General features: G+C 36.7%; 1 protein-coding gene across 2 annotated transcripts in view; it reads right to left on the bottom strand.

Annotated features, from left to right (window-relative positions):
• Positions 1 to 1,238: 1,238 nt before the first annotated feature.
• The window catches only part of GALNT18 (polypeptide N-acetylgalactosaminyltransferase 18), a 260,211-nt gene continuing 246,550 nt past the window's right edge, over positions 1,239 to 14,899 (bottom strand). For both annotated transcript variants that reach the window (XM_062576816.1, XM_062576817.1), the window contains exon 12: positions 1,239 to 1,706. In XM_062576816.1, the coding sequence (XP_062432800.1) occupies positions 1,560 to 1,706 (147 nt within the window). In that variant the 3' untranslated portion in view covers positions 1,239 to 1,559. The remainder of the gene's footprint in view (positions 1,707 to 14,899) is intronic.

Here is a 14,899-nt window from a genome sequence, read left to right as displayed (position 1 = left end):
ATCACAAAGCCAGTTTTTGTCCACAACACCAAGCTCATGAGCGTGAAGCTGTGGCTGTTGGATTCTTTTTTGAACAGACAGAAGTAGGACTAGTATCTGTGAGCAGGCTTTACATACTAAGCATTGGCTTAGTCTTGTACCTCTTAATACGTAAATGGGGGAGTAACTAAACACTGTTAAAAGCAGAGCTTTATATTAACATTTGCAGTAGGAAACAGCATTACTTCCGTGTGTGATAAAACCCCCTCCAAGATGGTGTGAGTAACTTGGCAGGGATCCACAAATCTTTTGAGAGGCAATAGGAGAAAAATAATATTCCCATAGGCCGATGTGCAACTGCTTCTTCACTCTGGTTCCTGAAGAAGTCTCCGTAGTTCATTCCTTCCTTCGTGCATGGAAAGGATGGTGGAGTAAGTCCCCAAGTTACTGATCCTGCAGCCCTGTGCCCTCCCTTCCCCCCTCCCCCCGCCCCCAGCTCTTTTCTGCCCTCCATAATCCTGCAGGAGGTTTTAGTTAAGGTGTTTGTGCTGTCCAAGTACATGCTCACCTAGGAATGTCCATACATCTGACTCTGTTTTCATTTACAGCAAAATAGGTCAGTGCTGAAGGTTTAGAAACTCCCACTTCATCTTGGAGCTGTAGAACTGAACTATTTTATGTCCACTTGTTTCAGGAGCCAGCATTTCTTAAGTGGTGTTTTCCATTCTGTTCATGGAAAACAAACAACATAAACTTATTTCTGTGATTGCCTTCACTGATTTTTTCTTTCTTTCTTTTTCTTTTTCTTTTTTTTTTTTTTTGGTTTGTTGTTGTACCTTCATACTCCTGACTAGGGGTGGAGGGAAGGCAAGAGAATGATGGATTGCAGGAGAACACCAGCTTAGTTTTTAATACAGTGTTTGATTTGTAACCAAGTTGATAAGAGAGAGCATGATGATAATTTGCTAGCCATTACTTCATTTACCTAGGGAAGGTGTGAACTGAGATAAAGCTTTTACGGCCTGTATTATTGATGCCATGGAATTAGCATCACATCTCTATCACTGGGCGTAATGCATACAGAGCAGCATAGTGCTGGCTGCTCTTGGTCAACATCCTTTTTTTTTTTTTTTTTTAACCTGTGTGTCTGGAGAATACTGGTACTGCCGAGATCAGGCTCGAGATTAATTTTTCAATGAAAACATTGAAACCTCCATTTAATTTCCAAACTGATCTCCATGGAGACAGCTAGACAGTAATAGTGTTTATACTTTTTTATTCAATAAAAGCTTGAGTTATAAATATTTTCCTCTTGTTTCCTATTTACAGTTGCAAAATATTTTAGGATTACCTACCATAACCTGCCATTCAACATATCTATAAATGCCATGACAACATCACTGTGAAACGAAAATGTCTATTTTCAGCCCACAAACCCAACTTCCACACACACACAAAGAAAAAGGGAAGGGAGAGAGGAAAGAAGGAATGGGGTGGCAAGGGGAAATATAGTACAGCAGGCAAAATTGCAGTATTTGCTACACAGTAGCAAAAGAACTGGGTAGAAAAATTTTAGTCTGCTATGATGACAAGCTTTTCAGGACATTTGTTATAGACCAGCGCTGTCCAGTGCATTTCTGAAGGACGAGTTGAAACCCAAATTCATTTTCACTGTTCTCCTGCAGTTCCAGGCAGCGCTTGGATTTTCGGTTCTGGATAGGGCCTCCCTTTAAAGATGGAGGGAAAAAAATGATGAAATATTACTATCTTGAAACATTGCTACTATGTGATGATACAGATTAGAGAGCATTCCAGTGTCCATCTTCACTATTGTCTTCTGCTGCTATGAAAAATTACTCAGAGACAAAATAAGCACTAGGCTGAATTTGGAGTGGAGAGGCCTTTTGGCACAGGCTAGTTTAATCTCTGATTCGGTTTGAAATAGCCTCAGTTGCTTAGTTACCATTTCAGCAAATGGGACTCCTAGAATTAATCTGTTTCTGGCGTGCTCTTAACCATAAGCTGAAAGCTCTTGGACTAGTTTTCCTGTTGAATTACCTAGCTGTGTAGCTCTGCTGCACCTCTGAAACATGAAACAGTGTCAGAGAGGACCTGTGTCTTGGCCCAGGATGTTCTGTATTTCCTCATAGAGGAGAAAATGCCTAAAATAGTTTATTCCTTGAATTCTGAATAGAGCTGTCTTTTATAATCTTACAGTGTTACTAATCCTCAGTATCAATTTTTCATTCATTTGGCAGTTTAATACTCCTCCATTAAAGCCCTCTTTATCTTCTCTCTTAGTTGGAACAAATCTTAAAGTACTGGGTTTATCACATAGTTAACTGCAGATCTAAACTACAATTAAATCATCATCATGTAGATAACCTACATTAGGTATTTTCTTCAATTATGATTTCAGTTTGTTCTTACACCTTCTCTTGTTTAATAGTAACTTGTACGCATTAGGGCCTGCAAAGTTTCTTACAGAATACACAGAGTAGAATAATTTGTGCAGTGGTCCGAAGTCTGACTGTCTCTAGAGTATCTTGGATTTGTGTAACAGAGAATTATTGGCTTAATCTGCAAATCAAAGAAAGGAGTGTAACTCAGTACAACCAGATAACTATAGCTAAAGTACGGAAATAGCAGCCATGTACTTAAACTGCTTACTTGCATGGGGTGGAGTCGCCGTTTTTGGAGGGGGAAGAAAATCTGTTTTTTCAAGTCTGCTATACTTTACATTAAAAAGTCACAACTGTGACTGATTTATTACAAGCGTAAAAATATTAGGATAAATTCCATAGAAATGCTGAGATTTGTATTCAGGGAATGTTCTTCTTCAAGCAAGGGTAACTGATTCCACTCGGTATGGGGTCCACTTCACCCAGGTGCCTGGGGCGGGGGGAAGGGTCTCCTCTCCTCCAGTCATATCAGTAATACTAAGTAAGTAGTTTCTCTGAGGAACGACTCTTCTAAAAAATATTTGGAGACTGGCAAATTGAATACAGAACTAAGTTTAAAAGCCCTAAGGTTTAAATATGGTTTGGATAAGAGAAAGTGAGTAAGCATTTTCAGAATAGTCCATGAAACTGAAAACATGAGGCTCCCATAAGCCCTCTTTGAAGGGCCTAGGTGCAGACTCTAGATAAAATTTTCACTGATTGCTAGACAAACAGGCATTTTAGTATACCTCTATAACTGAATGCTAAGTGAACTGTATTTTCCCATTGCTGAATAACTATTATTGTCATTCATATTAATAACAGTAGTTAAATGTGTCTAGTGAGAGCATAAACTCAATCTCAAAAAATGTATTTAAAGAAACAAAGTTAGGAAATTAGTAAAAGCTTTAGTATATGTCATTTGTTCCCTTATTCCCTCCTCCCCTCCCCCCAAGTTACTTTGGCCTTGATCCAAAGATCACTGAAGTCAGTCTTCCATGTGAATTCAGTGAGTTTTGAATTAGGTCCTTCATATATAAAACTCCAGGGTAATGGATAATTTCTCATCGCTAAAAATCTTTTTTTTTCTCTAGTAACGACGCATACAACCTCAATTTCTTAAAATGTAAAATGTATACATTCCCCCCCCCCTTTTTTTTCCCGTGTAAGTAGACTCAATTTTGCATGGCACAGAGGCTCAGTGGTATGCAGGAATCAGAGATTGGAATTTAGCACAAGTGGATTTTTCTCCCCCTAAACCCGATATTGAGATCTTCAGCTTCTTTGAGCTTCCAAGTAATGCTGGAGGTGCCTGTGTTTGTCATTTATGTTAACTAGGACTGTATCTTTCTGATGCAGGCACATGCACAAACTAGTCCTTTTCTCAGTTTGGGGAGGGCTAAGACGTGCTCAAGTTTTTGGTCTGATCTTGCACTAATGAAGCAGGATAAAGAAGCACTGCCACTTGATGTCTCCTCAGAAAACTGAGGAGTTATGCATCCCTCATTTGCCTGATTTTTATTTCTGCTCTCCAACATAACTTTCTTTGAAGATTTCAAGGTAAAGAAAAGGTGATCATAATGGAGAATAATATTCTGTTCTGAATCATGCAGAGCACAGACTGGTATTACAGTAGATGTGTATGTGAGACTACTTTAATACAGGCAGCTACGTAAACAAAGGATAACCACTCCTAAGGAAAGACAAAACAAAACAAAAAAACCACAGATGCCCCTCCTCTTTCCTGATGTGCCCTTATGTGAAATTCAGCATTTAACAGAAATGAATGACTCAGGAGAAAACGGAAGAAGAGCCTCAGAAGCTCCGTTTGATGTCCTGCCAAGCACTGCAGTGACTGCTGAAATTCACCCTGCTGAGCACATTGGAGCCTACTGTATGACACATAAAAGAGACACCAAAATGAAGTAGCAGCTAATACGTGCGAGTTAAGTGTTATAGAGAGCACAGATGGCTTTTAGCAAGGTGACTTTTTTTTTTCCTACAAAAGAGAGACATAGAGATTCAAGTCCTGTTAGAACCAGAAAAACAGCTCCCAAGAGATGAGGGCCGTACAGAAGAACCATGGCGTAATCTCTCGGAGAGGTAGCAGTCTATACAATTTTGGTTCCTTTCAGTAGTCACGTGAAAGAAGTGCTCTGAAGTAGAGTGGGAAGGATTTGTATTGTACTTATTTAAAATTATGTACTGTTGGATTATTTAATTTTCTTGATTTTTCTTGTGCTTTTTCGTATGTCTAATACAACCTTGCTAGAGCTCTCTTAGTCTTCTATCTCTAGGGAGATGATAGCACACCCAGTATATGTGGCAAAGCCTGAATTAGTTAGCTGTATAATTCATAAAAGCATGTTAACTGGATGATCAGTGAGAGCAAGCAAGCAACTGCCGCTAAAATCCATGTTTTGCTACTGTGACCTGGGTTTGGCCTCCAAATCAGATTGTTCCTGAATGGCTTCTGCAGTTGCTTATCATCATTAGTGTTTGGAATGCTCAAGCCAAATGCAAGAACAAAGCTGTCCTTTTATTTAATCCTTTATTTATAACTATTCGGTAAAATTTGTATAAAAAAACTGATGGCAGTTGTGTTTACTGTTTAGCAAAATGGTCTATTGTATTATAGCATTTCAGGCTAACAGAAAGTGAAAAGCAAGTTGTCTGCCTGTCTGCTTCCCTTTCCCTATGCTACTAGGACCCTAATTTTCAATTTAAAGGCAAAAAACTGATAGCCTAGGGTAATGTCTCTTACCATGATGCATTAAATACAATTCTTTAGGCAGAAACAAGTCAGGGAGGAAAATAAGCCTTTTCCGCCTAGTTGAACAGGGTTAGGATTAAGATCATTGATGACAAGGGACAACTTAAAGGCAACAGAAGTCTCATCAGGATAATTAAATTAAGGTAAACGATTATATAAAAATGGACTGCATGTAACAGTACTAACAAGTTTGATGACAATCTGACAGGTTTTGCAAGGTGGATTCAGTAATTCCTGTGAGAAGCACAAATGCTCTTGACTACTGCTGGTATCATTAGATCATATAAAACCAACCTAGTGCTTCCTAAGCATCCTTCTGATGTGAGCACTGTCCCATGCATAATCATGCACCATCCTGTTTTGGCCAGTAACTGTTGGAATGTGACCTAAAGCTGTGGCTGATCTTCTCTGTCGAGTGTACACTCTGTAATACCAAAGCAGTTTTCACTTAATACACAAATACTTTAAATGTCTAGTTGGTATGTTGGTCAAAGGTATAACTAGTGACAGTAAAACACAACTGTTCCCATGTGATTGGTGTCGTAAAAACTGGCTGTACGTCTTTCTCTGTGCACGAACCTGAATGCCTGGCTCACGTAGCAGACATAATGGAACCCAACACTGAAGCCTTCCTTTAGAATTACTGTGCTTTCTGCATATTTGTCACATCTGATAGCTTTCAAGTCTTTCACTAAAGTAGAAAATAACCAATATGGCACCTGAGAATACCTTTTGATACCGGCAAACCCTAATGCATGCGATATGAGGATGTCCCAGCATGTCTAGTAGGGTATCTGATGTGACTCAGCTCTATTTAAAAAATAACATGCCTTTAGGAGGAGCAGCATGTTGCAAATATTTATCTGTTCTAGGTAAAAGCTGGAATGCAAATTAGCTGTGCAAAGCAATTAGTCTTTGCTGAACTGCTCTATCAGTTTTGTTGTGGTTTATTGTGCGCTGGTGAGCGCACAGTTCTGCCATCCCCCTTCCTGCACTTGTGCTGTAGAATAATGGAGCTGGATAGGTCCTTAATGGATATTGGGCCTTGCAGAGCTAAGCTTAGATAAAAACTTTCATAAAGTTTCTTTAAATGGCTAGAAGGCTTTCCATCCAGAGAGCTAAGAAGGGGACAGACTACTGGTACAGTTCTCTTAGTAAAAGTACCAGAGAAGACATTAAATACAATTTCTTTTGCAGAAACGTACATACAGTGCACATACACAGTGGAACTCCTGCCTCTCCATACAACTGCTATTGCAGAAAAAGGGTTAGATATTGTTAGGCTCCTCAAAAACTCCATTCAAAACCAAGCATTTTTTTGACTTCATGGCAAAAAACAGAAGATATATTAGAAAGTATAGAACATACATACACCTAGTCAAAAAAGTTCATAACGGTTCCTGATTTTTCTCACTAAAAAGCTTGTATGTTTAAACAAATGAGATCACAGGAATCTTTCAATAGGAGATTGACAGATTGTTTTTGAGGACAGTGTACTAGCGCCAGAAGTAGGATTTGACCATAGCTCTCAAATACTCTTTTGTAGTTCAGTGGCAAAACATCACTGTAGCAGAAATATATCCACTGCACTCAGAAGTTCTCCCGTGGCCAACAAATTTAAAAGATTTTTCTTGCTATAAATGCCTTTCTTAGAATATTTTAGAGATTCAAGCTTTTATTCAAAGTTACTTATATTTTGTCTACAGTCAGATTTTTAAAAAATCAGTGTCTCAGGTACTGAAAGGCTTATTTAATCAGATGACATTGGTCAGAATGCCTTTGATTTCTGGCTGTATTTCATAGAAATTTTTACCATCGTATTTATTCTCTAACTTTTTTCAGTAAGGGAGAAGAAGAAAAAGAACCTAGTAGTTTTCCCTTCCCTTACTCAGAAGGGTATGGAATGAATGTTACTCTGAAGTTAGATTGCCAACATTGTGTTTTGACAGATGAACAAAAAAACATTCTGTGGGAAAAGAACAAAGGTGCTGCTTTACACAGTTGGGTTATTTTAAAGGAAGGATTCATACGTGGGTGTAGAGCATAATTAAAGCTGAATAAATATTTCACCAAAAAAAAAGACTTGGTAAGTTTATTCTCCGTTTGTGCTCAGCACATCTGCCAGATGTGATCCACGATATTCAGGTTGTTTAGGTAGGTGTGATAGGTTCTGTAAGCTGGTAGTTGTAATGTGTTTCCCAGTTTCTCAGAAAATGCACTGTAGAAAGGGAAAACAGGGAGGTAACATGGTTGCTTTAGACTATACCTGGGCTTCATAACCTGGTAAGAGGCCTTGGGCATGAAACTTGCACAAGGTTTGATCGTCTCTAACAGTGGGAGACGTGAAATGAATGCTGCAGTGGTCAGAATTCCTGAAAATTCAATTGATAGCAAGTTACGGTAAGGTGTATGCATTTGTTACAGTTTAAACCTACCTTTTGCTCATCACACACAAGTTTGTTATTGTACCTTAAAAAAATGCACTTATCAGTTTGTCTGATGATGTATATTTTGAAATAAAAAGTCTTAGTAGGTTAGTAAGTATATCCTGTATATATCCTGTATAGATCTTTGTATTCACTAGTCTACAATTTTCTATTTGTACCTCAATCCATGACCCAAACATGTACATGTTCAGTCTAGTTTTGAAGTAGCAGATCTAATCTTTGCAAATACTTCGATATATTTGAACTAAAGCATGATGATAAGGTATATAAATCATGGATCATTGTAGATCATCTCCACTCTAACCAGAATGCATAATCTTCTGGGGTAGAACACTGCGGGTAAATTTCTACTGATGCAAAATTTAGTCTTAAAAATAACTGGATTTTTACAAGCCATTGGGTCTATGTGGTCACTTCTGTATAGCTGTTGCTGAAGTGAGAAAGATGGCATAGGAAAAGGTCAGTAATTTATTCCAAGTAGCTCGTATATTTTCAGCATTACCTATCTAATGCTTGGAAAAACTGTGGTTTTTTTTGTTTTTTTTTTTTTTTTTTGAGTTTATGATTTCTGCTTTCCTCAGAGTACCAGCATTTAATTTAAGAAAAATAAGAATAGCACAAGACTATCTTTACTGCATATCAGTGTCAAATTAATATTTGTCTCAATATCATCAAAAAAAGAGAACGCTATCCTGAGGGCTCACAGCTACTTCATCTTTGTTTATAATGTTGCTCTCCTAAGGCTTTTTGAAATTTATCATCAACTGTGTTCCCCCTTCTTTTTTCCGTCTCCTCCTATCTAGCAAGGGCTTCATTCAGTCAATAGCAAAAGAATAATGGAGTCATCATCCCTCTTTTGAATATGAAAAGAAAAAAACGTTTGCCATCCTCATCACCAAAAATAGTTTTTTTTCTTTCTTTCTTTCTCAGAATAATCAAATTTAGATTTGAAATGTAAATTCCAACTTAATTGTGTACTGTCAACTTGTTGAGTGTGGGGGCACATTCATGCATACATGCATGCATATGCACACATAGTTTTATTTCTATGCTGCTTAGTTTTTCAGACTAGTAAGAAGTTGCAGGCAATATATTAATTCTGTATGTTCAATACAAATTACCTCAGATAATACATAACTTAAATGTTTGGTTTTTTTTAAATTCAGTTTTCCAGACTTCATGACAATCTGTTACTCAGCACAGGTGGAAAAAATGTAAGTAGGCTTAAATGTAGGCTACATGTTAATCACAAAATTAGACAAGAATCAAATTTTGGAACTTTCATTGAACATACAGGGTTTTGGGGTTCATTATATCCGATAAACACAAGTAAGCTAAGAACTTGTGTTTCTTTGGCAGCAGACTGCATCATTACAAAAGTGAATTTCAGATAAACAAGACTGATTCCTTTTCGCAAGTGATTGTTACATCAACCAAAAAAAGAACATAGTTCCAGACTTTCAATGTCCTGAAGTTCATGGGTGTTGGACTCATCTGCACTGAGGTCTTAAGTACCTCCAAATAAATAAAGCAAACTGGAGAATATACTAAGTTGTCAGGTCTTTCAAAATTAATTCTACTTAAATTAAAATACCCCTGAGTAAAGTATATCATTAGCTGTTTTTCTTCTTTGAAGTGATTTGGTTTCTAATATATTTGGTAACAATACTGTGAGAATAAAGTGCAGTTAACTACTATTATGTGTATGAAATACTATATACAGTAATGTTATATTTTAGAAAGGTGTAGTGTGTCAGCTATTTAAATCACTGCTATTTACAGGTAGGTAGCCAAATGGAAAAATATACTGCGTGCTGTTTCTAAATGTGATTTTTGAAGTATTTTCTCAATAGTATTCAAAGTTAATTGCTCAGTATAGTGCCATAAACTTAGGTGGAGTTATAATAGGAATCAGCCAAACTATTTCTTAAGTTAAAAAAACAAACAAACAAACAAACAAAAAACCCCCACCTCTGCTCACCCTGTAGTTGGGCTCTGCTGTGAGGCAGCCATCTGAGAGTTCTCTTACATCCACTCACTTGTGCACAGAGATTAAATCCAATGAAACATCCACTGACAGCAGCAGCAGACACATCAGTCAATAGTTGTAAGAATTTACTCTGCTTATGTTATTTTGTCACATTCCACTGCTGAGACTTCTGGACAGTTGTTCAGATTCATATAATTATAAATACTCCATTTTCATATTGAGGCAAGAAAGTTTTACTACTGCAGTTGCGATAAATCAAATGATGCAGCCATGTCTGTCCATACCAGGTTCTAGTAACTAGTGGACTGTACAGTCCTTTACCTTTTTGTTTAATCCATGCTTCATGAACACAGAGCAGCCAGATTCCAAGAACAGCCTTTTAAATAATCTGTGTAATAGCTAAAGCTACAGGATGTGGAAATACACAGTACTATTAATTAAAGTATTTCAATAAGAGCAATTAAACCTGGCAAGATGAAACACAGTGTCCTACAGAGAATGTAATTGAAATGGAAAACAAATTACAGAAAAGCGATACAAAAATTAGAACCCAAATGTATGGATTTAAGCCTAACAGTAATATTTTTCATGGATATACTCAGTTCCAGCATAATAGGTTACAGAGGCATGTTGTTAAGCAAGGTTAAGAAAAAGTAACTCCCCTCTGAAATAAAGTTGCCTCTGAAATATACAGAAGCTCTTCAGGATACAATAGCTGAAAAAACATTTTACTACAGAAAATGGTGACAAAACTGAAAATTTGAGAACGCTTTTTAGTAAAATCTATTACTCAGATCGGTGAGATCATTAGGCATTTTTCAGAAAGTCTAAATGGGACTTCACTGTCTCAGCTGTGGTCAGGAAATCTTCTCTGACCTGTTAGAATAATACCTGCAGGAGTGCATATTGTTGGTATGCTGTGTGTTCCTTCTTTATTTATTCAACGCTATTATTTCCTGTAGAAGGAGTTAAAAAATAGAGGATCTTTTGTATGCATATCGTCCTTACAATTCTGGCTAAATGCAGAATTTGCAGCTGAATATATAGTTTGTTGTTTTGGCAACAAATCCAGGTGATGATATGTTTAGGTTCATCTTGTAATAGCCAGATTCACCTAGTAAGACCTTTGTAGAAACAGAAGATAATACTCAGGATTGAAAACGAACTTCATCCTAGGGAGTTGATGAGAGTAAGCATCAATGTTCTGACTACAGCCCCTGCCCTAAGTAACAAGTGAATAGGACAGTTCATTTAGAAATAAATTGGATGCCTTTTTGAGAACTGACACGCATAACAGCTGAACAGATGAGCTTTAGGAATGCACGTTGGTGGGATCTGTGATTCACATGTTGATATTTTCTGACATTTGTTCCTCGCTGTTGAAAGAAATGTTATTTTAAGTCTCTCTCTTACAATCTGCTTTAACAATATACTGCCAACTGTCCTACTGTGCAGAATTCAGAAAACCGTAAATGCAGAAACCCCTGTAGTGAGTGATATGAAATAACTCTATTTAGTGCTTTAAATTCTACTTGCCTAAGTTCTAAATTATTAGGACTTACCTAAGATGTATATATGCAAGTTAACAAGAAATGCTATGCTTTATGTATCCTTAAAGAATGCAGGTCAGCCTTTGATGTAGGTCATTCCTGTGTTTCTAAAAGTCTCCAGAGTCTTGAGTGAGCCCTGGCCTGTTGGAGAAGAGTCCAAAGATAATGCCCAGCATTATCTTTTCCATTTGATATGCCCAGCATATCAGTTTCTTTGGCAGTATAAAACTTTGGTCTAATTAATAAACAGAAAATTTTGCATAGGAAATCTCTTTTCACATGGGTTCTGGCACACAGTAGTTGTCTGTGTAGAGAACCAATACTATGATAAATAGGAAAAAGGTTGGATTACTGGAGACACTGTTCTTATTTGCATGTTCTACAACTACATTTTGTGGAAAGGTTAGAAAAAAAAATTCTGTTTCACTTTGAGATTACATACAAATGACTTCTGCAAACAAGTCAGGTTGGATCTCTCTGGCTTGATCTAGGCTTGCTTCAAGATGTCTAAAGTAGAAGACAGAGAAAGGCAACAAATACTCTTTACACAGTGATGGAATATGCAAGTGATAAGGGATTACAACATACTCTAAAATGAAATAAAAACAGGACTTTATTTAGGATATAAATGAAAATTGTTGGGATCTGACTTTAGTGATCAAAAATAGAAATACTGATGGAAAACTGGTAAATGAACTTTCTAAGGAAAAAGATGAACCTACAAATTTGCAACAACTGTTGTTATTTATATGAATGTAGGAAACCTATCATCAAATTCCCTGCCACAGGGCAGTGACTTTTTTTTCTGAAGAGCTGCATTAATTTTAAGGGCATTGCTGAAACAAGTTTCTGAAGGCCTGCTAATATAACGGTATTGTCAAATGAACAGAGCATGTTAGGGATCGAGAAGGGAATTGCCCCATTGCGATACTTCATTGAACAGCTGGCATTGAAAAGGACTCATTCCTGTGAAATAGCAAGAATTGACCATTGGTGGAGGCAGGCAGGTGCTAGACAAGGTAATTAATTAATTTTGTGATCTGTGATGTGGCAAATTACATTTGCTTAGGTTTTATCTGTTAGCTTAGTTTTGTGGGATTTATCGATCTATATACGTTGCATTCCAGAGCTCTTTTTGCATTGTTTTCCTATGCAAAACTCTTGTTAACTTCCTTTCCCTTCTCTTTTTTGAGTGAATGTAAGATGCAGTATTAGGTTGCTAATGAAAAACCATTTCGCAGCATGTAGCTGAAAGTCATGCATATGAGCATCTCACTCATAATATGCCTTACGCTCTTTTTCTCCTCGGGGATGAAAATACTGTTATAACACAGAATACCCAGAAATGTAAAGGAAAGTTTACATTATTTTACCAGCGTTTGCATAAGTGAATATCTAGTTACTCATCTTTTAAACAGTTAAACACAAGTCCGTCTGTCCGTCCCCCCTGAAAAAAGGGAACGTGATTTGCTTAGACCTCCTAAGAGACTCCCAAAGATTAAGAGTTTTTAAATGAGAGAAAATATACATTCCTATTTCTTTGTGAAATATATAACTCTTTCTTACTAAAATATAACTCCATTGAAAAACAAAATACCAACTGACAATATTCTTTTTCTTTTGGGGGGAGGGGGGCAGTGATTGCATTTAATTAGTCTAGGCTTTCTAATATGAATGCTCAATTTGAGGGCTGCACAACTTACTTTAACCCAGAAACTGAACCATTAGTATTATCATTATATGCTTGTAATTAAACTTATCTCTGGAGACCAAGAAATAAATTGAGCACCATTTGCAGAGGCCAAAAAATAAATTGAGCGCCATTTGAAGAAAATTAAGAAAGGATTTTGTACTAGTATTTCAGTCAGTCTGCCTGTCCTAACATGGGAATTTAGGCTTAGCTCCTTGGGCCTTTGGTCACAGTATCTAGTTATCCAAAACGACTTTTCCCCCAGTCGCCATAGAAAGATATAAGCTGATTATAGTTGATACTAGGAAAGGAATTTCCTTGCAGCTGCAGCACAAGCCTTGCACAATTTAGACAATAATGGAAATAATAATTTATTTTTTGTCTGTTACACTGTGTATCATCACTATCAGGTTCTGGGATACCAGACTTGATGGCCTGATCATTTCACTAAGTAGCAAATCCTCTTTTCTTGTCATATACCTCATTCTTGCATCCTGATTTAATTTTCTTCCACGAGAGCATTTGCTAAAGTGTTTTTGTCTGAAACTGGATTGTTGGCTATTATTTGGTAACCAAATCTTGCTTGCATACATATTGCTCTTGCTTTTATTGGAATGAAAGATGCAACTTAGTTATTGATTTGATCAGGACAAAGTTTTTTTTTGTTGTTGTTGTTTTTGTTTTTTCCCTAGGAAGTTAGAATAATAGAAGACATACATGTTCTAATGGTAAAAGTACTTGCATCCATTTTACAGCTGAGGAAAGCAAGACACAATAAGGGTTTGGTTCGGGAAAATAAAGGAGGAACCAAGAATGGAGGTCAGGCCTCCTGAAACCCAGTCACTTGATTTCTTAGTTATCAGTCAAGTGATAGTGTTCAGGATTTGGTTCTTCTTTTGCATGTGTGTCATTCATACGATGCCATGTAGTACCTTGCTGTCAGAAGCAGTCATCTGTGAATTTTTCAGAGAGAATTTATCTAGGAATCAGAAAACTAAAAATATAACATGGAACTAAAAAAATAACTTTTTCATAAATAAATGTGATGTTGAAAATCGTATGCTAAAATATGCAAATAGGGTATCTGCTTTGGAGGAAAAACATGGCAATGTGTTAACTTTCCTTCAAATTAATTCAGCACAAGTGTCTTTGGAGCTTAAACGTAGTCCTCAGGAGAGTAAATACTGCATAATGTGATATGCTGGAAAAGACTTGAAATGCACCCACTAAAAGCCTCTTTTTCTGCTGCATTCTTTCTAGCTGGCAAGTTCTGCACCTAATTTACAAAGATTAAAACCTGCTACTAGAAAATTACTCCAAATATAAGGCTAAAACTCTAGAAGAAAAGGTTTTTTGTTGCCACTAACTACAGCAATAACTACAAGCCAAATGTAACACCAGTTATTAAAACACAGTATTATGTAGTATTATTTGTATTTAATATTTTTTTGCATGTGAATGTTATGCTTATCTATTCTAGTGTTTAAATTGAAATCAAGTATTCATAATGGAGAAAGAATTGAAGGCTTTAAAAATTTTAATATTTCTAAGTAATTTTATTCTGCATTAATAGGGTTAAAGAGATCGTAAGTAAGTTCATAATAAGAAGTAGTCCAAGGAGTCTAAAATTCAAATAATATATTTTTAAAGAGAAGTGTTTGATTTGAAAACAATATTGGTTAAGTGGCATATGCTTTAAGGACAAATGTACTGTGGCACCAAGAAGAGAAAAACACTAAATACCACTTTCTGATGTCTAAGCAGCATAATAGTTGAGGTTCCTCATCCTCTAGCTATAATAAATACCTTGTGCAGTTATCCTGTTAGTTCCAGTATTAAGTACAGGCAAGCTAGGGCAATATTTGATCAATGACAGGCAAAGAATAGCTAAGTGTAGAAAAAAGTGCTGCTGATGTACTGAACCCATACGCCACCAGTGCATCGGGGCTTCTGGAAGTGCTCATTCGTGATGGAGATTTAAAATTGAGCACTTGACCACAGTGGTTATTTAAAATCAGATAACCTCACT

The sequence above is a fragment of the Rhea pennata genome, chromosome 5, assembly GCF_028389875.1.
Source record: "Rhea pennata isolate bPtePen1 chromosome 5, bPtePen1.pri, whole genome shotgun sequence".
Classification (NCBI taxonomy): domain Eukaryota; kingdom Metazoa; phylum Chordata; class Aves; order Rheiformes; family Rheidae; genus Rhea; species Rhea pennata.
Note: the sequence above shows the minus strand (reverse complement) of the source record. Positions and strands in the feature narration are given on the sequence as shown.